Raw genomic sequence first — 27,912 nt, 5'->3', positions numbered from 1 at the left:
TTGTGAGTCCTAGTTGCGGTCATACTCGGAAAACCGAATCCCAGACTCTGAAGTGCACCTCATTGTGAATGCATAAGTTGCACCCGCTCGTTCTACCGAAGGCCAGGAGGGCAGTGGATGTCATTGTAAACATCTTCCTACTCCAGTGAACTGAGAATTGTAGGACTACAATGGCAACTTTTACGTGTCTTAGTTGTCATGTGGCCTTCAGAGATGGTGATGGACAGCGAGATCATTTTCGCTCGGACTGGCATCGATATAATTTGATGCGGAAAGTAGCGGACTTATCACCAGTGTCAAGAGAGGCCTTCAATGAACGTGTTGGTCAGGCTCAGAACCAGACTGCAACGGTAAACAAATATTTACTGTGAAGTACCAGTTTAGGATCTCCACTGAAACTATATTTGGGAAAAAAGCGTATATCAGATATCCTAATTCTTTTGTAGAATTCGTTAAAAGGGGGTTTACATATTTCTGTTCTGTACTTGATAGTAAACTACCTACAGTGTGCAAGTTTTGAAATGTTGGGAAATTGTAGGTTATAAGCACCATACCATTTGTTACATGGTTCAAAGAATCGATTAGTACCTGTTAACTAACAGGAGAGATGAGGCAGTAATTGTCGAATGTCCTGTGAAGATAAACATACACTTGACACTACAGATTTTGTAGAGCTTTATTTGGTGTGTAAATCATAAGAATACCCGAATGGTCGTACATATTTGATTTATGATCTAACAAAAATGTAATAGGTATTGCTGTTGTGTAAAGTGTGTTGTACTTTAGCCTTGTCCATTTACATCTGTGACACCCATTCTTTATGATATGAATATTATTGGGTTGATAGAGGTGCTTTATGGGAGGTATAACAAACGTATGATGTGGGAGGAAAGCTATTACTAGCAGTGAAGAGTGTTTGTCAATAGAATCAGGCATTTATGCACGTAGGTTGAAATCCAAAAGCGCCAGATGCTCAAAAAGAAACTCCCTGAACATCAAGGACCCAGGACTCTATAACATCTTGCCCTCCGCCACCAGAAACAGCATGTGATGCACAGTAGAGAGGTTCAAGGGTGTACTGGAAAAGTACCTCTAAAGTCTCGCAGACCAGCCAGGCTGTAGGGCTGTGAGAGCTTGATGGCTGCAGCTTCCAACAGCTTGGTTGATCAATGACTCAGTCCAACAGTCTGGGCTGATACCCAGGCTGTTGGGGTAAAGATCCCTGAAGGTATCCACTAGGAGTATGAGTGTTTTCAGGTGAAGGTGGGTCTGCAGTAAGGGTGCGTGATGTCACCATAACTGTTTAATCTAATCTGTTGATGAGTGAGTTAAATGTGTAGGTCTTGGAGAGAGGGAGAGTTAGATTGCTTTGGACCCAACCCTCCAGTTGAAATGTAGAGCTAGAACTTCCGTGGATGTGAGGTCTGTATTGCATATAAGGACATCAGTCGTTCATATCTGATGAATACCTGGTTGTATAATCAGAACAACTGTGTTGAAGTAAAGAACTATTAGCACTTGAACAGGATTTCCATTCTGGAAATATGGATATATTTATCCTGTAAATGAAGAGAAATGTGAAAGGATGATGTGGAAAGAAAGGTACCAGATCACCCAGTGTTCAAGTTGCTGATGTTTGCCCAATGTTATGAGGACCTAATATCCTGTTAGGTGTTGTGTGAACTGACCAGAGGAGAGTCAGTCAAGAAGGAAAATATGAATTCATACCATCCGAGCATCTGGAAATTTTCTTATTATTGCGTTGGATTTTTTTCTTTTATTCTTGTATTTATTACTCTAATGATATCAGGCTTTATGTTCCCTTGTGTACTGAATAATGTTTCTTAACTGACTGGATGACTTGGTCTTAGTATTCCATACTTTGCTTGCTGTAAGAGTAATAGTCTCTATTTTACTGTGTTTGGCACATGGTTGTGTCAGTTTGTAGTTGATTTAATGTATAAAGAAAATGCTCTTTGGATACTTGGTGAGGTTTAAGCTATATCTGTCTGTCTGTTATCACTCCTTCATTCCAAACTTGATATAGGGGATCAATCTCTGCAATATCACCTACACATATTCTGAACCTGCACTATGCAGTTTCGCTAAAATTAAGTGACTAAGTTCAGCATTTTTGTGATTGGAATCATCTGAACATTTGCAAAGCAGTTTTTCAGATAGAAGTAAAGACTAGGTTGTATTCTAATCAACTGAAGTTTTATTCCTGAATATTTTTCAGGCAGCAGCAGATGCTACAAAGATTCCTTGCAGGCCTTGTAAGAAAACCTTTTCCAGCCAGAAAGCCTATGACAATCATATGCAGTCTAAGAAACATATTAATGTCATCTCTTCATATGCAGAAGGTAATTATGCAGACACTGAACTATTTGGAAATATGGATCAGCTTATATAGTACCTTTCATAAAAGCTTTAGTCATGGAATGCAGATCCCTGAATCCTCAGATTTTATGCTGTCATTCCTTACTCAGTATTAGGGGTGATGTGCAGTCAGTGTACTGAACTAGGGTGTATGTGTGAATGGTCAAGATAAACTGTGGAGCTTGGCTGTGGATGATAGCCTCAGATTTCATTACTTTATTCATGATAGCTAAAGGGTGGATACATACTGAGATGTATGTATGGTCATACTGGAAAAGGATGTCACTTTTTGAGGTTCTATTCCTTGGTGAAAGCATATATTTACACAGAAGGTACAAGTCCTGGAGAGTTCATCAGCAATGATTTGTTGATTTTCTTTAACTGGGGTAGGTACATTAGTGGTAGAAACTAAATCGCCAGTAATGGTAATCAACCCTGCTAATCTTATCACTGTGTGAGCATCACTTATCAGAAAGGGTTTTCATCACAATTCCTTGCTGCTGCAGTCATTTCCCTGTCATTATTTTGCTTCAGGTGTAATTTTTTAATATACATGGATATTATGCAGATAACTTTCTAATCATTTGCATGTATTTTCATCTTTCTTATTGCATGCCAGTCTTGTGGATGAGATGTGAGAAGATTTAGCTCAGCATGTGATTTTTTTTTTCCCAACATGGAACATGCAAAAACTTGCTCCAGTACACTTTTTTATTCGGTAGGAGTGAAAAGAAAAAACTCTGAAAGGAATTAGGAACACTTCCATACTCATTAAGGATACTTTTAGGTCTGCTTTGCAATGCCTTGTAGATCTTATATTTTTCCAGGAACACAACCTCTTTAAAGAGGGGGTAAAACTATGCATATGAATGGTCATTCCTTTTTTTTTTTTTTTTTTTTCCTGGATATTTGTATATGTATACATAGCTTCTGAAGTTGGTATACCTTTTACTTTCAGTCAAAAACAACAGAAAGAATAAACTTAACTGTGAGGAACAAAAACCACAGGATGCTGAAGAGGAAGTAGAGGAAGAGGACATTGAGGTAATGTAAATGTTTTGGGTTATATTTTTTAATTAAAGTATGATTTATAATAACAGTGCTTCACCATCAGGGCGGTATTTGTTGGATGCTAGTTAAAACCAATAGAAAGCACCACATAGAAGCTAGGTATAGGTAGAATATAAAAGATTAATATTTCTTGGGACCAAGCAATGTGTAGATTTCATGATTTTAAATAACTTAGATATGCACATGCTTAATGGGCCACAGATTTTGTTACGAATGTAATGTAATCTCAACAAAGTGATTTGTATGCCTAATGCAAGTTTGAGATGTTATCTCTTTGTAGTGCTTAGTATATAAAGAGCTCGGTTTTCCCCCGACTCGAAAATTTAATACTTGATTCACCACATGTAAATAGATAGATGATGCAGCTTGGGAATAGACAAAAATCATCTGAGTGTAAGTGAAACTGAAGAGGATCTAGAGAAAGTGGATCTCCTTATGTGCTTGGGAGTGGATATGGCTGCAGATGGAACAATGAGGCCTGGAGTGAGTCATGGGGTAAGAGAGAGGCTAAGTTCTTGGGTGCAAAGGCAAAGATCTCTATGTTTGAGGGCATGGTGGTTCTAATAGTGTTTAGATGTGAGTCATGGTCCTTGAATTCAAAAGAAAGGAAGAGGGTGAATATGTTAGATATGAAGTGACTGAAGACAATATGTGATGTGAGGCAGGTGGATTGTGCAAGGCATAATAGTGCATTCTGTACAGAAAGTTGTAGTAGTGAGAGGGCTGACCAAGGTGTGTTAAAATGGTTCAGATATATTCATAGGATTAGTGAAGAAAGATTTACACGATCTGTGTATCAGAATTAAAAGGAGCAAGAGGGAGACTAAGAAGGAAGTGTATGGATGGAGTGAAAGAGGCTTTGGGGAATTGGGTGCCTGAATTTTCATGAGGGGAAATGGCATGCATTGAATAGAATGAATTAGATTAATTTGGTATGTTGCAGGGGCTGCATGTTATTAATGATCTGAAACAGGGCATATTAGATGGTCAAGGTAATCCATTTAGTTTGTGGGCTCAATGATGGATGATTAGCTTTGATTTTGTTGAATTATACATGATAGCTAGAGTGCATGTGTGTAAATTAGGCCATTGTTCTGTTCTTGATGCCACCACTCAAAGGCAGTTGGATATGAAAGTAAAGACATTGTATATGGTTGAACAAACAGGAAGCTACATTTATATACTTGAGAGTGTGTATTAGTGTTATATCATTGAAATGAATAGCCATGCTAAGCCTAATGATTTCACTTGCTGAGCACTTTTAATTACCTGTGTCAGTTCTTTTCCTCCCTTATTCTCTTGTATGTGTAATTGTTTGGTCGTTACATTTTTCTTAGCAAGTTTGTGAGTAAAACATGCATCTGGTAAGCTTCATATTTATAGATTGACTTAATGACAGTAGATTAGATTTTTTTTCCTTTTAGATTATTTTAGCATTAGGATTCTGAACAGAGTTTGGTATTGATGAGTTTACTTTAGAGATTAACTTTGATCTGCCTCCTTTGAATTTCAGACAATCTTTCTTTCTTTCTTTCATACTATTCGCCATTTCCCGCGTTAGCGAGGTAGCGTTAAGAATAGAGGACTGAGCCTTGGAGGAAGTATCCTCACCTGGCCCCCTTCTCTGTTCTTTCTTTTGGAAAAAAAAGAAAAAAGACAATCATGAATTAATTAACTTTTAATAGGATGCATGAAAATTTTATCTAATTTTCAAATTCAGTAATATTTCATTAGAGAAAGCCTTGGATATCTGATATCTTAGTCAGTTTACTGTGCTTTATTTTTCATTTCAGGGAGTGTATGTTCTTTTATTCAAAAGTAAACAGGTAGTTTATGGATATCACATTTGAGATTTGTTTGCTGAGTCCTGCAGAGTATATAGAAAGAATGATTTATGTAAGGAAGGTTACATGAATGGATGCCGTGAATTGAAATTTGCAAAAGACCATTCTGTAGATGAAAGGACTCCTCATATGACCTTACACTGTATTTCCTCACTATTGATAATACCCTTTATCCTTGAAATGTAAGAAAAAATTTGATATTGTCAGGCAGATAATTTTTTTGAGTTTCAACTTACATTATTAGCTAGGACCTATCTCTTAACATTGTTGAGTCTGGTTCACCTGGGAATTAGCATATTTCCATTTTCTGTTTTTTGGAATTGTTTTAGAAAACCAGAATATTACAAATGGTCTGTACGTAATTCCTTGTCCTAACCTGCAAATGAAGCAATTGCATAGATGGACTTCAACAGGAGGATTTTTTGTGTCTTACCCATTTACACAGCTATCTTAACATTTAAGTAGCATGTTTCCTTTGAATGCTGATGAGTTGACAAAAAAATGTTTTAGGTAGCCTTATTTCTTCTCTGACATGGGAGTTCAGATGACATATGAACCAACAACCCACAAATTTCTATATGTGATTAAGTTTGTAATTATGTAATTCCAAGCTTATAAATGATTATGTTAATCCAAATTTTTCATTCCAAGATATATAGTAATAGCTAGCCAGTTTTGGGTTGTGAGTTCAATTGTCTCTGATGCTTATGAGGTTAGGGGTTAATGATCTGGTGGTTTTTGTAATAATCTTATGGAACGTACTTGGCTGGTAGACATAAAGTGTGTTTTTTGAAGGGATAGACACTAAGTTGGAGAGACAGGGACTAGCTTTTTTTTTTTTTTGTATCAGATGCACCCATTTAACCATCTGTCATATAATAGAAATTAATGTTTGACTAAAGTTTTTATTTTCATACAGGTTGAGGAAGTAGACAGTGATGAGTGGGAGGGAGATGCAATAGAGCTGCTGGACTGCCTGTTTTGCAAGCACCATTCTGATACATTAGAGAATGAGCTACATCATATGACTGAAGAACATTCATTTTTCATTCCGGACTTAGAGTTTTGTGTTGATGTGGAAGGTTTAATTACATACTTGGGTGAAAAGGTATTATTTTCATATTGCTTGATTTGAAACATCATGCTAACAGAGTCTTCTTTGTTTTAGTTTAGGAAATTAACATGACATGACTCTGTTACTATTGAATAAGTTTTGGTGAAGAGTTGATGTGAATTATAAAGCTAACTTACAGTTTGCTGTGTATGGTGGATTTCATTTCAAAATAAAGATCTGTCATCTTCTTTAATAACTCAGATATTGTGATGAATGTGTTATCAATTAGTTTTTTCATTGATAATAATATTTGGGATTGGTTATACATTAGCTTTCTTCATGTTGTTACTTGTCAGTACATGAGAGAGAAATTATGTTTGAGATTTTGTGTATCTAAAAGATTTTTCATTGATAAGATTGGATGTGGATATGAGTGCCTTTCCTGCAAGTGGACTGCTCGACGATCTCTCTCACTGGATTCTGTACGCAAACATATGTTTGATAAAAGGCACTACGACATAGTTTTGGAAGGTGATAGTTTGTTGGAATACGCTGAATTCTATGACTATTCATCATCATATCCTGATGCAGGTTGGTGTTAGATTGTGAATATAGTTGTTGCTTGGATTTCAGTATTCTCTTTTAATATTTTTTTCATGTTATGTGTCTGTTTAGCAACGAATTTGATTATTGTTCAGTACAATCAAAGTTTTTACTGAGACTATGAGGACCACAGGCCTACCAAAAGAGTGACTTTTCTGGTTTTGGGAATACTTCCCTATAAGAGCCTCTTTTAATTGGGATTTACACAACTGTCAAGTTATAAATGGGAAAATGCATCAGAGGGGCAGAACACACTAAGAAATAAAGTACAGTAAAAAAAAAGGAAGGTGAGTAGTGTGAAGATAACGAAAAGAAATGGGAGCATTAGTGAAGGAAGCAGTGGTAAACAGGCAAAAAAGAGGTTGAGTAGATGTCTTGTGTATTTTGAGAGGCTTTTGAATTTATTAGATGATAGCATAGCATATGAGTTGTGTTTGGGGCATGAAGGTATGCAGAGTTAGAGCCATGGAAAGTGGTTTGATAAAAAGAGTGGAAATGGTGAAAGGATTGTGTAAGATAGAGTGTGGCATGGTGGCTTAAGGGGTTAGGACTTTCAGGGGATGACTGTGTTTTGTTGATTTGGTAGTAAGTTTTTTTTAGCAAATGTGTGGGTCAAAATGAGGTGTGTCAGGAATGGTGGAATGTCTGTATTGTTTAAAGGCAAGGGGGAAAAAGTGAATGTTCACATTATAGAGGTGTAAGTTTGTTGAGTGTACTTAGTAAGTTGTTTGAGCAAGTGTTCATCGTAAGGATGGTGGCATGCACAGAGCATCAAACTGGGAAGCAACAGTGTGGCTTCAGAAGTTGTATTGGATGCGTGGATCAGACTTTAACTTTGAGGAATATGTGTGAGAAATATACTTAGCTACCATAAAAAGTATATTGATATGATATAGAGTGGTGTGTTTTTTACCAAGTTATCTCACTTTTTCCTCCAAAGTGAGATGTGTTGGGATGAATAGAAGTTTATGACAGAAGAGAAGGAGAGGTGAGGCATGTGTGTTTTGTCTGGGGCAATTAAGGTGGCTGGGCACTGTCCATGGTAACTTTTTACCCATTTTTTGGCCGGAATGCCCTGATTTTATAGAATTAATTTTGAACACAATATTTCAGAAAACTGTTTTTAGGTGGAACTGGTTTTTAGAATGCTGGGGGGTTTGAGAGGTTTTATTCATTAGATTTATTGTACATAGTCTTTATATGAGGGGAACAAAGGTCCTGGGTACATTGTGGAATGTAGAAGGGAGAGATCATTGTTAGAGGAAAATTGGGTGTGTTTGAATGAATGCCAGTCATAGGCCATTATTTCAAATTTCAAAGAAACTAAATGAGGGCGTATGAGTTGGAAAAGGAATGCCTAAGGACAATATGTTGTGTGATGAAGTTTGATCATGTAAGGAATAACTGTGTAAGAGCAAAATGTGTTAGGAAGCACTGTGTAATTGAGAGAGCTGATCAGGCTGTGCTGATACAGTATAGACATATGAAGAGGATGAGGGAAGAGAGCCTTTACATGGCAGAAGTGGAGAGAGTGAGAGGAAGGGGGATACTGAGGAAATAAAAGGGAAGGAATGAAAGAGTCTTTGAATTTGAAGGGCTTTAACATTCAGGAGGGTGAGAGGCATATATTGGATAGAGTAAGTTAGAGCAATGTGATAAATAGGGGCGATGTTCAATTCATGGGCTGAACCAGGGTACATGAAGCACTCAGGGGAAACAGTGAAATTGGTCTGTTGGGCTTGGATGTGGATAATGGGCTCTGCTTTCAGTGCATTATACATGACCGATAGAGGGTGGATGTGAGGAATTAAGGCCTTTGTTTTAATATATTCTTGGTACTATGCAGGATATGGTGGACAGGTATGAACAAAATAATGAATATGGACTTGAAGAATTACTACATGCTAATGTCAATAGTTTATCTTTTGCTTGTATCATTGTTTTTTCATGAAATTGATTTTTATGTTAGAGTAATACCTCCTCCTTTAAACTGAGTCATGCTGGAAATGGTAAAATTGTCAGTTCCATAGGAGGTGAACCCATATGCAGCACAAAATACTGCATGTGTCAGTATAGTTTTGCTAAGGCTATCGTGGATTTGATCATTGATGAGTTGATCTAGAGAGATTTGTATAAGAATTCGGATAGATCTGAGGACCATAGTATGTTACACTTAATGGAAGTGTGGTTGCTGCTTGCACCCTCTCTAAATGGCTTGAAGTATGTTTCTGAATTAATGAAAATTTTACATAGTAGATGTTTATTAGGATATTGTTGGTCACAAATTTCATTTTTAATTTTTTGGTTAACAGAGAATTTCATTGCAGAGAATTTTTATACAAAAACTAATGATTGTAGCATGTATTGTCATTTTCTATAAATAGTTATTTGAACATATATATTAGTCAGTTGTTGTTCGCTGATGATACAGCACTGGTGGCTGATTCATGTAAGAAACTGCAGAAGCTGGTGACTGAGTTTGGTAAAGTGTGTGAAAGAAGAAATTTAAGAGTGATTGTGAATAAGAGCAAGGTTATTAGGTACAGTAGGGTTGAGGGTCAAGTCAATTGGGAGGTAAGTTTGAATGGAGAAAATCTGGAGGAAGTGAAGTGTTTTAGATATCTGGGAGTGGATCTGGCAGCAGATGGAATCATGGAAGCGGAAGTGAATCATAGGGTGGGGGAGGGGGCGAAAATTCTGGGAGCCTTGAAGAATGTTTGGAAGTCGAGAACATTATCTTGGAAAGCAAAAATGGGTATGTTTGAAGGAATAGTGGTTCCAACAATGTTGTATGGTTGCGAGGCGTGGGCTATGGATAGAGTTGTGCGCAGGAGGGTGGATGTGCTGGAAATGAGATGTTTGAGGACAATATGTGGTGTGAGGTGGTTTGATCGAGTAAGTAATGTAAGGGTAAGAGAAATGTGTGGGAATAAAAAGAGTGTGGTTGAGAGAGCAGAAGAGGGTGTTTTGAAATGGTTTGGTCACATGGAGAGAATGAGCGAGGAAAGATTGACCAAGAGGATATATGTGTCAGAGGTGGAGGGAATGAGTTGAAGTGGGAGACCAAATTGGGGGTGGAAAGATGGAGTAAAGAAAATTTTGAGTGATCAGGGCCTGAACATGCAGGAGGGTGAAAGGCGTGCAAGGAATAGAGTGAATTGGAATGATGTGGTATACCGGGGTCGACGTGCTGTCAATGGATTAAACCAGGGCATGTGAAGAGTCTGGGGTAAACCATGGAAAGTGTGTGGGGCCTGGATGTGGAAAGGGAGCTGTGGTTTCGGTGCATTATAACATGACAGGTAGAGACTGAGTGTGAACGAATGGGGCCTTTGGTGTCTTTTCCTAGCGCTACCTCGCACACATGAGGGGGGAGGGGGTTGTTATTCCATGTGTGGCGAGGTGGCGATGGGAACAAATAAAGGCAGACAATATGAATTACGTACATGTGTATATATGTATATGTCTGTGTGTGTATATATATGTTGAGATGTATAGGTATGTGTATGTGCGTGTGTGGACGTGTATGTAATACATGTGTATGTGGGCGGGTTGGGCCATTCTTTTGTCTGTTTCCTTGCGCTACCTCGCTAACGTGGGAGACAGCGACAAAGCAAAATAAATAAAATAATTTTTTTTTTTTTTCCACGGTCTCCCGCGTTTGCGAGGTAGCGCAAGGAAACAGACGAAAGAAATGGCCCAACCCACCCCCATACACATGTATATACATACGTCCACACACGCAAATATACATACCTACACAGCTTTCCATGGTTTACCCCAGCCGCTTCACATGCCCTGATTCAATCCACTGACAGCACGTCAACCCCGGTATACCACATCGATCCAATTCACTCTATCCCTTGCCCTCCTTTCACCCTCCTGCATGTTCAGGCCCCGATCACACAAAATCTTTTTCACTCCATCTTTCCACCTCCAGTTTGGTCTCCCACTTCTCCTCGTTCCCTCCACCTCCGACATATATATCCTCTTGGTCAATCTTTCCTCACTCATTCTCTCCATGTGCCCAAACCATTTCAAAACACCCTCTTCTGCTCTCTCAACCACACTCTTTTTATTTCCACACATCTCTCTTACCCTTATGTTACTTACTCGATCAAACCACCTCACACCACACATTGTCCTCAAACATCTCATTTCCAGCACATCCATCCTCCTGCGCACAACTCTATCCATAGCCCACGCCTCGCAACGATACAACATTGTTGGAACCACTATTCCTTCAAACATACCCATTTTTGCTTTCCGAGATAATGTTTTCGACTTCCACACATTCTTCAAGGCTCCCAGAATTTTCGCCCCCTCCCCCACCCTATGATCCACTTCCGCTTCCATGGTTCCATCCGCTGCTAGATCCACTCCCAGATATCTAAAACACTTTACTTTCTCCAGTTTTTCTCCATTCAAACTTACCTCCCAATTGACTTGACCCTCAACCCTACTGTACCTAATAACCTTGCTCTTATTCACATTTACTCTTAACTTTCTTCTTTCACACACTTTACCAAACTCAGTCACCAGCTTCTGCAGTTTCTCACATGAATCAGCCACCAGCGCTGTATCATCAGCGAACAACAACTGACTCACTTCCCAAGCTCTCTCATCCCCAACAGACTTCATACTTGCCCCTCTTTCCAAAACTCTTGCATTCACCTCCCTAACAACCCCATCCATAAACAAATTGAACAACCATGGAGACATCACACACCCCTGCCACAAACCTACATTCACTGAGAACCAATCACTTTCCTCTCTTCCTACACGTACACATGCCTTACATCCTCGATAAAAACTTTTCACTGCTTCTAACAACTTGCCTCCCACACCATATATTCTTAATACCTTCCACAGAGCATCTCTATCAACTCTATCATATGCCTTCTCCAGATCCATAAATGCTACATACAAATCCATTATATTAGTTAATTGGGATGTAAGTTTGAATAGAAAAAACTGGAGGAAGTGAAGTGTTTTAGTTGCCTGGGAGTGGACTTAGCAGCGGATGGAACCATGGAGGCAGAAGTGAGTCACTGGGTGGGGGAGGGGCAAAGGTTCTGGGAGCGTTGAAGAATGTGTGGAAGGCGAGAACATTATCTCGGAGAGCAAAAATGGGTATGTGGTTCCAACAATGTTATATGGTTGTGAGGCATGGGCTATAGATAGGGTTGTGCGGAGGAGGGCGGATGTGTTGGAAATGAAATGTTTTAGGATAATGTGTGGTGTGAGGTGGTTTGATCGAGTAAGTAATGAAAGGGTAAGAGAAATGTGTGGTAATAAAAAGAGTGTGGCTGAGAGAGCAGAAGAGGGTGTGTTGAAATAGTTAGGACATTTGGAGAGAATGAGTGAGAAAAGATTGATAAACAGGATATATGTCAGAGGTGGAGGGAAGGAGAAGTGGGAGACCAAATTGGAGGTGGAAGGATGGAGTGAAAAAGATTTTGAGTGATTGGGGCCTGAACATACAGGAGGGTGAAAGGCATGCAAGGAACAGAGTGAATTGGAATGATGTGGTATACCGGGGTGGACACGCTGTCAGTGGATTGAACCAGGGCATGTGAAGCATCTGGGGTAAACCATGGAAAGGTGTGTGGGGCTTGGATGTGGAAAGGGAGCTGTGGTTTCAGTGCATTACACATGACAGCTAGAGACTGAGTGTGAATGAATGTGGCCTTTTTTGTCTTTTCCTGGCACTACCTCACTGGTGGTGGTGGTTGTGGTATGTGGGGGATGCTATTTCATGTTTGGTGGGGTGGCGACGGGAATGGATGAAGGCAGCAAGGACGAATATTTACATGTGTATATATGTATATGTTGAAATGTTATCTTATACTTAACCACCATCTCCTGCGGTACAAGGTAGCGAAAGGAAACAAACAAGGAATGGCCCAACCCACCCATATACATATGCATATACATAAACACCCACACACGCACTTATACATACATATACATTTCAATGTATACATACATATATATACACATATGCATAACCATACTTGCTGCCTTCATCCATTCCCATAGCCACCCTGCCACACATGAATCATCATCATGATCATCATCATTGTTACTAATGAAAGTTTAATGAATTCTCTAGGTGAGGGAATTTTGCCTGATGAAGATGTTCAGCAGACATTGCTTACAACTGGAAACTATGAATTAGTATTGCCCTCTGGTGCTACTGTTGGTCATAGATCTCTTCGTCGATATTATCGGTAAGAAATGTATTATTTTCATTCCTTTACCTTTGTCTATGTCATTCATGGAAATACTTATGGTTTACTTGTAAGCATAGTTGATTCATCATGAAAAACAATGGATTTGAGCACATTAAGTGAATATTTGAGTTCATTGTAATATGATAAAGTATCCCTGGGTTAGAGAAGAAAGAATCCTACCTTCATATTCCCTGTGTGCCATAGAAGGCAACTGAGTTGGGTAGGAGGAAAGGCACTGAAAGAACTTATAAAAGATGGAACAGAGAAAGGAACCAGGTGAGGAGTGTCCATCTTTATGTATGACCAAAACATTTCAGCTCTCAACCACATTCTTCATATTATGACACCTTTGTCTTACCTTTTTATTACTTGCTTGATCAAACCACTTCACACCAAATATTGTTCTCAAGCATTTTATTTTCAATACATTCACGATATTCTGTATATCCTCATTAGTAGTCTATTCCTTGCATTAGAACCATATTATAATTGTCCTCTGCAGTGCTGGTTTTGACTAGCGCTCTTTGACCAGGAAAGCATCTTGGACTTTATTGGAGATCTGTATCTCTGTATTTATGGATATCATACACATTTTATCTATGAAAAAATATTTTTCTGGGTTTTTATTTATTTACTTATTTTTTCATAAAAGAAAGCCCATCATGATCAGTATCACGGTTCAAGGGATAATTACAAATCAGCTTCGTTTATTTAAGTAAAGACAGTCTGTGACAGCCTAATTGGAGCTGCAGTACTTGTAATGCTCTTACTGTAGGCACTGTACCCAATTTTTGATGTAGCAAAAGCAGGAGGAGGCCTATCAAGCCCAGTCATCTTGTGTTTTATATTCATACTATGACTAGATTATCAGTTTTGGTGATCTCAGGGATAATTATGTAAAATATCCCTGGGGATAGGGGAGAAAGAATACTTCCCACGTATTCCCTGCGTGTCGTAGAAGGCGACTAAAAGGGGAGGGAGCGGGGGGCTGGAAATCCTCCCCTCTCGTTTTTTTTTTATTTTCCAAAAGAAGGAACAGAGAACGAGGCCAGGTGAGGATATTCCCTCAGAGGCCCAGTCCTCTGTTCTTAACGCTACCTTGCTAACGCGGGAAATGGCGAATAGTATGAAAGAAAGAAAGAAATATAAAGCATAAACTTTTGTAAGTTTTTAAGTAATATTATGTAGAATAATTGGAGGAAGTGAAGTGTTTTAGATATCTGAGAGTTGACTTAGCAGCAAATGGAACCATGGAAGTGGAAGTGAGTCACAGGGTGGGGGAGGGGGCGAAGATTCTGTGAGCGATGAAGAATGTGTGGAAGAAAATGTTATCTCGAAGAACAAAAATGGGTATGTTTGAAGAAAAAGTAATTCCATCAATGTTATATGGTTGTGAGGCATGGGCTATAGAAAGGATTATATGGAGGAGGATGGATGTGTTGGAAATGAAATGTTTGAGGACAATATGTGGTTTATTAAGTAATGAAAGGGTAAGAGAGATGTAAGGGCATGTGAAGCATCTGGGGTAAACCATGGAAAGGTCTGTGGGGCCTGGATGTGAATAGGGAGCTGTGGTTTTAGTGCATTACACATGACAGCTAGAGACTGAGTGTCAACAAATTTGGCCTGTTTTGCTGGCGCTACCTCGCTGAAGTGGGGATTAGCGAGACTGTTTCTTGTGGGGTGGTGTAGCGCCAGGAATGGATGAAGGCTAGCAAGTATGAATATGAACATGTATATGTACGTATATGTCTGTGTATGTTTATGCATATGGGCGTTCATGTATATATATGTGTATATGAGTAGATGAGCCATTCTATGTCTATTTCCTGGTGCTACCTCGCTGATGCAGGAAACAGCGATTGAATATGATAAACAAGTTAATATTATGATGAAAAGTGAATTGATAGACTCAACAGTGATGTCATTTGAAATTCAAATGATAACAGAATGAAAGAATTTAATGAAAAGGTTAGAAATAACTTCATTTAACTTAGACTTTTCATTCAAGAAGTCTGCTGTGTACAAGCAAGTTACAGTCAACCTACACTTAAGGTAAAGCTGAAGTAAGTAGACATATCATCTAATTTTTTGGTCATGACATAAGTCATCTGCAGTCCCTCGACTTTGCCTGTGACAGTGTCATGTGCCACCATTGTATATTTAGCAAGGATAAAAACTGAGCAAAGTGAGTGGAAATGTTTTAGAAGATATCTCAGCAAGGATGAAAGTGTTAATGTACAAAGTGAATGGAAATTAATACTGATAATGTCTCAGTTGATGTAAAGGCATCTTTGTGTGTATGCAGCAATTTCAGTGTTTTGTAGAGTTATTGTATGAGCTCTGCTTTACAATAAGCAAGAGGGAGCATAATGTACATAGATAGATTTATTGACTGATATATGGGTAACCATTGTAGTTACATTACATTGAGTATTCTATAGCTTCATTGTAATGCAGTTTATTGTTTGGGAATGAAATTAAATATTTTCTTTTTGAAAACTCTGCAGGCAGAAGTTAGATCCAAGGCGAAAGGCTGTTGTTCTTAAGAAAAAGCCAGGTCACAGTTTGCATGAGGTAGTGGCAAAGTACCGCAGTCTTAACTGGAGTGGTGCTACAAGGTCTGATGTAGTGAGGTAAGTTGATTATGAAAGTCATATAGTATCATAAATAGAAAAAGAAATTCATGTACATGACAAGGATTCCATTAATTTTCATGATACTCATTTGTTAGTTTAATGCATGCATTTGAACTTAGCTTTAAGTTCTCTTTGAATCAGTGCTCATTGTGTTTATATACAAAGATATTTTTCCATTGTAATTAACTTTATATTGGTGTTGATGTGCTGTTATTGGACTGAACCAGGGAGTAAGAAGCATCTGGGTGAACCATGGAAGTGTCTGTGGTGCTTGTTGTGGAGAGGGAGTGGTTTTGGTGCATTACAGATGACAGCCAAGGAATGGATGAGTGGATGCAGCCTTTCTTTATCTGTTCATAGGGCTACCTCACTAACACAGGAAATGGCAATCATGTATAAAAGAAAGATGTGTTGAGTACTGAGATGGTAATTTCACTCAACAAATCATAATAAAGAGTAAAAAAGCATTTACTTATATGTGGAAATTCATGTTTTTTGCTTTAATACTCTGTTGATGTGTATCAGTGATTTGGGAAGCACTATGTACCTGATGTACCCTGTAGAATTGGAAATGGAGTTAAAGATGAGTGATAGGTAGATAGACTTACTAGTGTTTTTAAATGAATTGACAGTTTTAATATTTATTTGTTTGCTTAGTTTTGTTATACAGGACAACCTCACTGATTCACTATCCTTGATTGAAATACTGAAATATCCGAATAACTGAACTTTGAGATTGTATTTCAAAGTTCAGGATTTTTCATAATGTATGCTCACTAATTCATACAAAATTTGTGATCATTGCAGACCTCACAGAGTCTTTATACAATTCATGAAAAGCTAAATACATGATTTGTATAACTTACCATGATGTACACAGAAGTGATGGCTTGCATTATAAGGAGGACTAGAGCTGACTCAGAGCAGCCCCGGAGCCAAATATCATTGCATTCATAAATTTCAAATTTCTTGGATCTTATTTCTGCAAAACAATACTTGCTTTGTCCACAGATGTAATTAACTTTACATTATTGTGCATTTATTTACACACTGGGCTTCATACACTTATACTGTACTAGACCTAATAAGTACTGTACTGAACTCACAAATCAAGAGTTGCTTACACAGCAAAGTACAGGCAGCAACCAGTTCTCTGAATGTTGTTGTAGCTTGAGTAAGGTGAGCAGGTGAGATGACAACCCAAAATGTTATCAAAGGTGTGTTCTGCCACATGGTGTACTGCAATGGGTGACAAATTCAAACTAGACTTCGGATATTTTATTCTAATGTTATGGAATTTCTAAGAATTAATTCACCACCATACCCAGCATGTTGCTGTATATCTGGCCATCATGTAGGAAGCAGAATTAGTTTCACAGTTTCTTATATTTTTCCTATTGCTGCAGAAATTTTTTTGCTATTTCAGTGCAACCAAAAATAATGAATAACAGAAATTTTATAATATCTGAATTAGGAATTTGTAAAGTTGTACTGTGCTTGTCAGATAAGGTTACAGTGAGTCAATTCATGAGTCAGATTCTCAATTACTAATACCTATTTATAAAGATATTTTACATAATGTTTTGTGTAACGAATTAATTTTACTTTATTATACTTTGTCACTGTCTCCTGCGTTAGCGAGGTAGCACAAGGAGACAGACGAAAGAATGGCCCAACCCACCCACATACACATGTATATACATACACGTCCACACACGCACATATACATACCTATACATCTCAACATATATATACACACTCAGACATATACATACATACACATGTACATAATTCATACTGTCTGCCCTTATTCATTCCCGTCGCCACCCCGCCACACATGAAATGACAGCCCCCTCCCCCTGCATGTACGCGAGGTAGTGCTAGGGAAAGACAAAACAAAGGCCACATTCGTTCACACTCATTCTCTAGCTGTCATGTATAATGCACCGAAACTACAGCTTCCTTTCCACATCCAGGCCCCACAAAGCTTTCCATGGTTTACTCCAGACGCTTCACATGCCCTGGTTCAATCCACTGACAGCATGTCGACCCCGGTATACCACATTGTTCCAATTCACTCTCTTCCTTGCACGCCTTTCACCTTGCATGTTCAGGCCCCAGTTGCTCAAAATCTTTTTCACTCCATCTTTCCACCTCCAATTTGGTCTCCCACTTCTCGTTCCCCCCACCTCTGACATATATATCCTCTTTGTCAATCTTTCCTCATCAATCTTACCTCACACATTCTCTCCATGTGACCAAACCATTTCAAAACCTTCAATTTTTTAATATAACCCCTCAAATAATCTCATTTTGTACTCTATGAAAAGCACTCTTCTGAACAAAAGTAAGCATACAGATCAGACAGTATCCCTTCTTGGAGTTTAATGAGAGAATTAACTTGTATATTGCTGTTTTGTGATTAGACAAGTTGTCGTGTAGCCCTCTCCCCTCTTCTGGACCTTTTGTTATACAAAGTCTTTTTCTTATTATCTTATAATGAAAATTAATCCTCTATGGATACACCTGAATTTATGCAAAGAAATTTAGAGAGGAATTTTTTAACTGCCCCAAAGATTCCTTGATTTCCCATTTGTGCAATAACCTTTGCCAGTAGTATATACTTTAGGGTATAAAATGAAACAGTTGCATCCCTTTTTGATTGTCATCATTTTGCACGTAGTCAAATGAATTTTTGACAAAACTGTCATTGTGAAAGTAGAATGTTTCATTGATTTTATTCCTTTTTCCAGGAAATACAAGGATTTGGATTTCATGATGAAGATGCAGAATAAACACCAAATGAAACTTTCTATGAAGGCTAACAGGCTGTTTGTTATGCGACCGCAAAACCCAATTTAAGCACCATCCCCAGTTCCCTTGTTATTATGAATTTGGTTACAGCTTTTTGAAAATGAACACATTTTATTGTATAACCAAGAAGGCTAAACAGTATATGATACACCAGGCTTTTTACCTTATTATTACTTAATTGTTTGTCTTATCATGGCAAAGAAAATGCAGAGTATTATATTTTTGTACCAGGTAGGAATTTACATTTACTGCTACAGGACTTATTTTTTAAGTGAAGCTTGCAGTTCTAGGAAATAGCACGTAAAGCAAAATATTTTTGAAATGAACAACATTTAATGCAGTGCTAAAGGAGGTATGTATAAGATGCTGTCCATGACTTAGTATTGTACTGTAGTTTCCTACTAACTTCAGTAGCACACACAGATGAAACATCAGTGTTTAGAAGTTCAAGAAAGAATATATGAATTTTCTGACTTTGTATAAATTGTAGCATGCCTTCCCTTTGGATTATATTTTGGAAAGCTGAATCACTCCTTTCACAGTGGTAAACAATGACACTAACATCCCTTTAACAAGTTCCTTGTTAGCCAATGAATAAAGAAAAATATGCTCAATACTGAAAAAAAATTAGACATGATGCCATAGGTCATGCAATGTTGAAGTTCTTGTTTACTTCAGTTAGCATAGATATGAATAAAGTTTAAGAACATAGAATGATTTTCTTGTACTGCATGATAGTCATCCACCATAGACTCATAAGTATAGCACATATTCCATCATAAATGCTAAAAAAAATTCCAAATTAGGCTTTACAGCACATAATTTAACAAAGTACAATTTTGGCTTTTTACGAATCTTAATTCATTTCTTGCTCAAAAACTTTTCAACTTTTCTGGCTTGAATGATCTTCATCAAATAGAAATTATGAATATTTGTAGAATATATTTTACAATGTTTGGAAGAGTAAGGTGATTTTCAAGGAATGTAGGAGAAAGAAATGGAAGATGATCGGCCATAGGAGCTAGCCTTAATGTCTTGTTACTGCATCATGCTGGCTGACTTTGTTTCCATCAGATGTATTAACCTCTTTTCTACATTTATATCTATCTGTTTATCTACTCTATATCTCTGATGCATGTTTCCTTTGGGAACTTCCTCAAGGGGGTGGCCTCGGCAAAAGTCTCCATAACTGGTGAACTCCAGCTTCTTAGTCTTTTAGTGCCTTACCCTTAACAGGCCACTAGCAGAGGACAACTTAGGTGCAGTGTTTCCAGAGGCTCCTTCCTAATGTTCCTACTTACTGCTTCTGCCTCATGTTCCAACCTACTATTCTACCTAATGCTCTTACCTAAATGTTCCTATGTATTACTTATACCTGATGCTCCTGTCTAATGTTCCTACCTACTACTATATCTTTTGCTCCTTAGATTTTGCCAGAAGGCAGGACTAACACATATTACTGACTACAAAAAACCTAGAGATACAAAGAATGAGTGTTATCAAGTGTAATATGTGACAAGGAGTGAACAGAATGGCAGCAGTCCACTTGTGGATGAGGCAGAAAGAAAAGATAGCTACATGGGTCAGAGAGTGCAGCTTGACAGCCACTAAAGTGCTGGCTTATTATGCAGCCATCAAGAACCTTAATGATACCCAGGGAGGTAGTACCAGTAATACACCTTCCTGGTTGGTGGCTGCCTACCAGCTACGAACTATATTTATCTGTTGTTCACACTACCAATTTCCTATTTACCTTCAATTAGGAGTATTGCTTTCATGATCCATCATGGTGTACACAAATTTTTTATAAATTCCATAAACATTCTTTCAAACTATTTTTCATACACATTTGCCATTTCCTGCATTAGCAAGGTAGTGTTAAGAATAGAAGACTGAGCCTTAGAGATAAAATCTCCACTTGGCCCCCTTCTGTGTTCCCTCTTTTGGAAAAGTAAAAACTGGAGGGGAGGATTTCCAGCCCCCTGCTCTCTCCTTTTTAGTCGCTTTCTATGACACGCAGGGAATATGTGGGAAATATTCTTTCTCCCCATACCCAGGTCTATTTTATTTATTTATTTATTCATTTATTTTGCTTTGTCGCTGTCTCCCACGTTAGCGAGGTAGCGCAAGGAAACAGATGAAAGAATGGCCCAACCCACCCACATACACATGTATATACATACACGTCCACACATGCAAATATACATACAATACATCTCAGCGTATACATATATATACACACACAGACATATACATATATACACATGTACATGATTCATACTGTCTGCCTTTATTCATTCCCCTCGCCACCCCGCCACACATGAAATAACAACCCCCTCCTCCCCTCATGTGCGCGAGGCAGCGCTAGAAAAAGACAACAAAGGCCACATTCATTCACACTCAGTCTCTAGCTGTCATGTCATAATGCACCAAAACCACAGCTCCCTTTCCACATCCAGGCCCCACAGAACTTTCCATAGTTTACCCTAGATGCTTCACATGCCCTGGTTCAATCCATTGACGGCACGTCGACCCCGGTATGCCACATCATTCCAATTCACTCTATTCCTTGCATGCCTTTCACCCTCCTGCCTGTTCAGTCTCCGATCACTCAAAATCTTTTTCACTCCATCTTTCCACCTCCAATTTTTATACTGTAGTATAAGGTTTTAGGTTTAGCAGTACTTAGGGACAGGTTAGTTGGAGTGTGAGTTTAGATCAAGAAAATTGGAAGGAAGTGAAGTATTTTAGGTACTTGAGAATGAACATGACAGCCAGTAAACCTTGGAAGCAAGTGATATCTTTGGTTAGGTGGAATGGTAGGAATGAAGGTTCTGGGGGTATTGAGGAATGTGTGGAAAGAGATGCCATTTTTTGGGAGAGAGAAAATGGGTATTTTTAGAGGTATAGGGGAGGAAGAATACTTCCCACATATTCCCCATGTGTTGTAGAAGGTGACTAAAGGGGGTGGGAGTGGGTGGCTGGAAATCCTCCCCTCTTTGTATTTCAATTTCTAAAAGGGGAAACAGAAGAACGAATCAAAGAGAGAGTGCTCATCCTCCTCGAAGGCTCAGACTGGGGTGTGTGGATGCAACCAAGATGAGAAGAAAGGAGAGATAGGTAGACTGGGGTGTGTGGATGCAACCAAGATGAGAAGAAAGGAGAGATAGGTAGCATGTTTGAGGAAAGAAACCTGGATGTTCTGGCTCTGAGTGAAATGAAGCTCCAGGGTGAAGGGGAAGAATGGTTTGGGAGTAAAGTCAGGGGTTGTTGAGAGCAGGATTGCCTGATTTTTCTGATGAAAAGTAGTGCAAAAACACTTCAAAACTAGGTAGCCCAGTACAGGTACTGCTACTTCAACTTGTACTTACCAGTCTCTGTTTTTATTTGTGGTTTCCTCTTACTGCTGCCTCTTTTCTAGTGGCACTTTCCAGGCTTCATTTTCATTTAATTCGTGTTTGTTTTGCATTTGCATCTTTTTCTTGCTTCATTTTATTTCTTTTTTGCTTAGATGCTTTCTTACTTTACAAGCAATGTACATTCTTAGAGTTTTAACTGAAATATTTTTCCTTTCCTTTGTTTTCCTCAGTCTATTAGACAGCCATCTTTCTTACTGTTTGGCCTAATAGATTTTATTTTCCCTTTAACTTAAGTGGATTCTCTTTGAGTTTACAATTTGTATTCCTTCTTGTTTTAATATAGATTTTTCCTTTCAACGTAATGTTTTCTTTCCTCTTTTAACTTGGGGAAATATGTTCGTGCATCTTACTTTATTTAAAGATTGGCATCATTCAGTAGATTACTTTCCTCTTCTGTTTCCCATTCCTCTTTTCTGTGGATTGATGAGTCAGCTTAACATGTCATTTGTTGGTTCAGATGATGAACATGTTCCATGTACTACAAGGCTTGTTTATATTCTTGATGTTAAGAGTTCCAATCCCATCTTGTTCCTTAACTTAGTTTTCACTGATGTAACTTGTGAAAACCCGCTCAGCTAGACCATTACTTATTGGCAGGCTGTATTCTTTTAGTGCAAATTCTGCATGGTCTTTCAGTATAATTTCTCCACCTGCATTGTGTACTGTTATTGCTTTTGTCCAAAAGAGTGATCCACTTGTTGCCACATCACCTGCAAAAAAATGTCATTCCAGTCTATGGTTAATATTTGATGCCACTGGATCACTTCCCCTTCAGTCTCTGGTTATATTTGATGCCACTGGACCACTTCCCCATTGTATAACCTCTGAAGATATAGAATAGGAACAGCAAGCAATAAGCAAGATTCACTGTTCATGAGTGATGCGTGTTCACATCGGGTTCAAGCCTCCGAGGGGTGAGGTGCACAAGGTTGCCATGTCGCGCCACTTAATAATAAAAGATAATGACTGTCATTCTCTATACCTGTTTTCTTTGTTGTTATCATTATTATTATTATTTATTTATTTTGCTTTGTCGCTGCCTCCTGCATTAGTGAGGTAGCGCAAGGAAACAGACGAAAGAATGGCCCAACCCACCCACATACACATGTATATACATACACGTCCACACACGCAAATATACATTCCTATACATCAACGTATACATATATATATATATACACACATAGACATATACATATATACACATGTACATAATTCATACTGTCTGCCTTTATTCATTCCCATCGCCACCCCACCACACATGAAATAACAACCCCCTCCCCCCTCATGTGTGCGGGGTAGTGCTAGGAAGACAACAAAGGCCCCATTTGTTCACACTCAGTCTCTAGCTGTCATGTAATAATGCACTGAAACCACAGCTCCCTTTTCACGTCCAGGCCCCACAGAACTTTCCATAGTTTACCCCAGATGCTTCACATGCCCTGATTCAATCCATTGACAGCACGTCGACCCCGGTATACCACATCGCTCCAATTCACTCTATTCCTTGCACGCCTTTCACCCTCCTGCATATTCAGGCCCCGATCACTCAAAATCTTTTTCACTCCATCTTTCCACCTCCAATTTGGTCTCCCACTTCTACTCGTTCCCTCCACCTCTGACACATATATCCTCTTGGTCGATCTTTCCTCACTCATTCTCTCCATGTGACCAAACCATTTCAAAACACCCTCTTCTGCTCTCTCAACCACACTCTTTTTATTACCTCACATCTCTCTTACCCTATTATTACTTACTCGATCAAACCACCTCACACCACCTATTGTCCTCAGACATCTCATTTCCAGCACATCCACCCTCCTCTGCACAACTCTATCCATAGCCCACGCCTTGCAACCATACAACATTGTTAGAACCAGTATGCCTTCAAACATACCCATTTTTGCTTTCCAAGATAATGTTCTCGACTTCCACACATTCTTCAAGGCTCCCAGAATTTTTACCCCCTCCCCCATCCTATGATTCACTTCCGCTCCCATGGTTCCATCTGCTGCCAAATCCACTCCCAGATATCTAAAACACTTCACTTCCTCCAGTTTTTCTCCATTCAAACTTACCTCCCAATTGACTTGACCCTCAACCCTACTGTACCTAATAACCTTGCTCTTATTCACATCTACTCTCAACTTTCTTCTTTCATACACTTTACTTGATTGCCATTTCCTGCATCAGCAAGGTAGTGCCAGGAAACAGACAATGAATGGCTCATCCACTCATATTTATTTATTCATTTATCATACTTTGTTGCTGTCTCCTGCATTAGCAAGGTAGCACAAGGAAACAGATGAAAGAATGGCCCAACCCACCCACATACACATGTATATACATACATACATGTCCACACACGCACATATAGGTACCTATACATTTTACCGTATACACATATATACATACACAGACATATACATATATACACATGTACATAATTCATACTTGCCTTCATTCATTCCTGTCGCCACCCCGCCACACATGAAATGATAACCCCCTCCCCCTGCATGCGCCCGAGGTAGCACTAGGAAAAGACAAAGGCCACATTCGTTCACACTCATATACATACACAGACATATACATATATGCACATGTACATAATTCGTAGTCATACATATATATATATATATATATAGGGGGATAGGGGAGAAAGAATACTTCCCACATGTTCCCTGCGTTTCATAGAAGGTGACTAAAAGGGGAGGGAGCGGATGGCTGGAAATCCTCCCCTCTCATAATTTTTTTTCTTTTTTTCCCAAAAGAAGGAACAGAGAAGGGGGCCAGGTGAGGATATTCCCTCAAAGGCCCAGTCCTCTGTTCTTAACGCTACCTCGCTAACGCGGGAAATGGCGAATAGTTTGAAAGAAAAAGAAAGAAAAGATATATATATATATATATATATATATATATCCCCATTTTAGAAAGTTAATACAAGGAGGGGAGGATTTCTGGCCCCCCCGCTCCCGTCCCCTCTAGTCGCTTTCTACGACACGCGAGGAATACGTGGGAAGTATTCTTGTTAGAAGCAGTGAAAAGTTTTTATCGAGGATGTAAGGCATGTGTACGTGTAGGAAGAGAGGAAAGTGATTGGTTCTCAGTGAATGTAGGTTTGCGGCAGGGGTGTGTGATGTCTCCATGGTTGTTTAATTTGTTTATGGATGGGGTTGTTAGGGAGGTAAATGCAAGTTTTGGAAAGAGGGGCAAGTATGAAGTCTGTTGGGGATGAGAGAGCTTGGGAAGTGAGTCAGTTGTTGTTCGCTGATGATACAGCGCTGGTGGCTGATTCATGTGAGAAACTGCAGAAGCTGGTGACTGAGTTTGGAAAAGTGTGTGGAAGAAGAAAGTTAAGAGTAAATGTGAATAAGAGCAAGGTTATTAGGTACAGTAGGGTTGAGGGTCAAGTCAATTGGGAGGTGAGTTTGAATGGAGAAAAACTGGAGGAAGTGAAGTGTTTTAGATATCTGGGAGTGGATCTGGCAGCGGATGGAACCATGGAAGCGGAAGTGGATCATAGGGTGGGGGAGGGGGCGAAAATCCTGGGGGCCTTGAAGAATGTGTGGAAGTCGAGAACATTATCTCGGAAAGCAAAAATGGGTATGTTTGAAGGAATAATGGTTCCAACAATGTTGTATGGTTGCGAGGCGTGGGCTATGGATAGAGTTGTGCGCAGGAGGATGGATGTGCTGGAAATGAGATGTTTGAGGACAATGTGTGGTGTGAGGTGGTTTGATCGAGTAAGTAACGTAAGGGTAAGAGAGATGTGTGGAAATAAAAAGAGCGTGGTTGAGAGAGCAGAAGAGGGTGTTTTGAAGTGGTTTGGGCACATGGAGAGGATGAGTGAGGAAAGATTGACCAAGAGGATATATGTGTCGGAGGTGGAGGGAACAAGGAGAAGAGGGAGACCAAATTGGAGGTGGAAAGATGGAGTGAAAAAGATTTTGTGTGATCGGGGCCTGAACATGCAGGAGGGTGAAAGGAGGGCAAGGAATAGAGTGAATTGGAGCGATGTGGTATACAGGGGTTGACGTGCTGTCAGTGGATTGAAGCAAGGCATGTGAAGCGTCTGGGGTAAACCATGGAAAGCTGTGTAGGTATGTATATTTGCGTGTGTGGACGTATGTATATACATGTGTATGGGGGGGGGTTGGGCCATTTCTTTCGTCTGTTTCCTTGCTCTACCTCGCAAACGCGGGAGACAGCGACAAAGTATAATAAAAAATAATAAAATATATATATATATATATATATATTCTTTTTCTTTCTTTCAAACTATTCGCCATTTCCCGCATTAGCGAGGTAGCGTTAAGAACAGAGGACTGGGCCTTGGAGGGAATATCCTCACCTGGCCCCCTTCTCTGCTCCTTGTTTTGGAAAATTAAAAAAAAAACGAGAGGGGAAGATTTCCAGCCCCCCGCTCCCTCCCTTTTAGTCGCCTTCTACGACATGCAGGGAATACGTGGGAAGTATTCTTTCTCCCCTATGTATATATATGCTTTGCCGCTGTCTCCCTCGCCTGCGAGGCAGCGCAAGGAAACAGACGAAAGAATGGCCCAACCCGCCCACATACACATGTACACACACACACGTCCACACATGCAAATATACTCACCCATACATCTCAATGTATACATATATGTATATATATATATATATATATATGTTTGCTTTGAAGAATGTATGTGAGAAATACTTAGAAAAGCAAATGGATTTGTATGTAGCATTTATGGATCTGGAGAAGGCATATGATAGAGTTGATAGAGATGCTCTGTGGAAGGTATTAAGAATATATGGTGTGGGAGGCAAGTTGTTAGAAGCAGTGAAAAGTTTTTATCGAGGATGTAAGGCATGTGTACGTGTAGGAAGAGAGGAAAGTGATTGGTTCTCAGTGAATGTAGGTTTGCGGCAGGGGTGTGTGATGTCTCCATGGTTGTTTAATTTGTTTATGGATGGGGTTGTTAGGGAGGTGAATGCAAGAGTTTTGGAAAGAGGGGCAAGTATGAAGTCTGTTGGGGATGAGAGAGCTTGGGAAGTGAGTCAGTTGTTGTTCGCTGATGATACAGCGCTGGTGGCTGATTCATGTGAGAAACTGCAGAAGCTGGTGACTGAGTTTGGTAAAGTGTCTGAAAGAAGAAAGTTAAGAGTAAATGTGAATAAGAGCAAGGTTATTAGGTACAGTAGGGTTGAGGGTCAAGTCAATTGGGAGGTGAGTTTGAATGGAGAAAAACTGGAGGAAGTGAAGTGTTTTAGATATCTGGGAGTGGATCTGGCAGCGGATGGAACCATGGAAGCGGAAAGTGGATCATAGGGTGGGGGAGGGGGGCGAAAATCCTGGGGCCTTGAAGAATGTGTGGAAGTCGAGAACATTATCTCGGAAAGCAAAAATGGGTATGTTTGAAGGAATAATGGTTCCAACAATGTTGTATGGTTGCGAGGCGTGGGCTATGGATAGAGTTGTGCGCAGGAGGATGGATGTGCTGGAAATGAGATGTTTGAGGACAATGTGTGGTGTGAGGTGGTTTGATCGAGTAAGTAACGTAAGGGTAAGAGAGATGTGTGGAAATAAAAAGAGCGTGGTTGAGAGAGCAGAAGAGGGTGTTTTGAAGTGGTTTGGGCACATGGAGAGGATGAGTGAGGAAAGATTGACCAAGAGGATATATGTGTCGGAGGTGGAGGGAACAAGGAGAAGAGGGAGACCAAATTGGAGGTGGAAAGATGGAGTGAAAAAGATTTTGTGTGATCGGGGCCTGAACATGCAGGAGGGTGAAAGGAGGGCAAGGAATAGAGTGAATTGGAGCGATGTGGTATACAGGGGTTGACGTGCTGTCAGTGGATTGAAGCAAGGCA

The 27,912-nt window shown here is 39.4% G+C and overlaps 1 protein-coding gene across 1 annotated transcript; it reads left to right on the top strand.

The window, feature by feature from the left end:
- The first annotated feature begins 74 nt into the window (after nt 1-74).
- LOC139760378 (cytoplasmic 60S subunit biogenesis factor ZNF622) lies at nt 75-19,354 on the top strand. Its single transcript, XM_071683483.1, has 8 exons — nt 75-350; nt 2,240-2,363; nt 3,338-3,423; nt 6,214-6,402; nt 6,765-6,939; nt 13,067-13,184; nt 15,698-15,823; nt 18,580-19,354. The coding sequence occupies exons 1-8, from the start codon at nt 171-173 to the stop codon at nt 18,686-18,688; spliced, it is 1,107 nt and encodes a 368-aa protein (XP_071539584.1). The 5' UTR covers nt 75-170; the 3' UTR covers nt 18,689-19,354.
- Nucleotides 19,355-27,912: the final 8,558 nt, after the last annotated feature.

This window comes from Panulirus ornatus, chromosome 36 (assembly GCF_036320965.1).
Source record: "Panulirus ornatus isolate Po-2019 chromosome 36, ASM3632096v1, whole genome shotgun sequence".
Classification (NCBI taxonomy): Eukaryota; Metazoa; Arthropoda; class Malacostraca; order Decapoda; family Palinuridae; genus Panulirus; species Panulirus ornatus.
The sequence above is the reverse complement of the archived record's forward strand: the minus strand, read 5'-3'. Positions and strand labels throughout refer to the sequence as shown.

Bases quoted from the DNA above. Each gene is read 5' to 3' on its own strand.
- LOC139760378 (XM_071683483.1), top strand. From the start codon at position 171: ATGGCAACTTTTACGTGTCTTAGTTGTCATGTGGCCTTCAGAGATGGT. The intron at 351-2,239 runs GTAAACAAATAT...AATATTTTTCAG, and splicing joins CTCAGAACCAGACTGCAACG to GCAGCAGCAGATGCTACAAA. The intron at 15,824-18,579 runs GTAAGTTGATTA...TCCTTTTTCCAG, and splicing joins ACAAGGTCTGATGTAGTGAG to GAAATACAAGGATTTGGATT.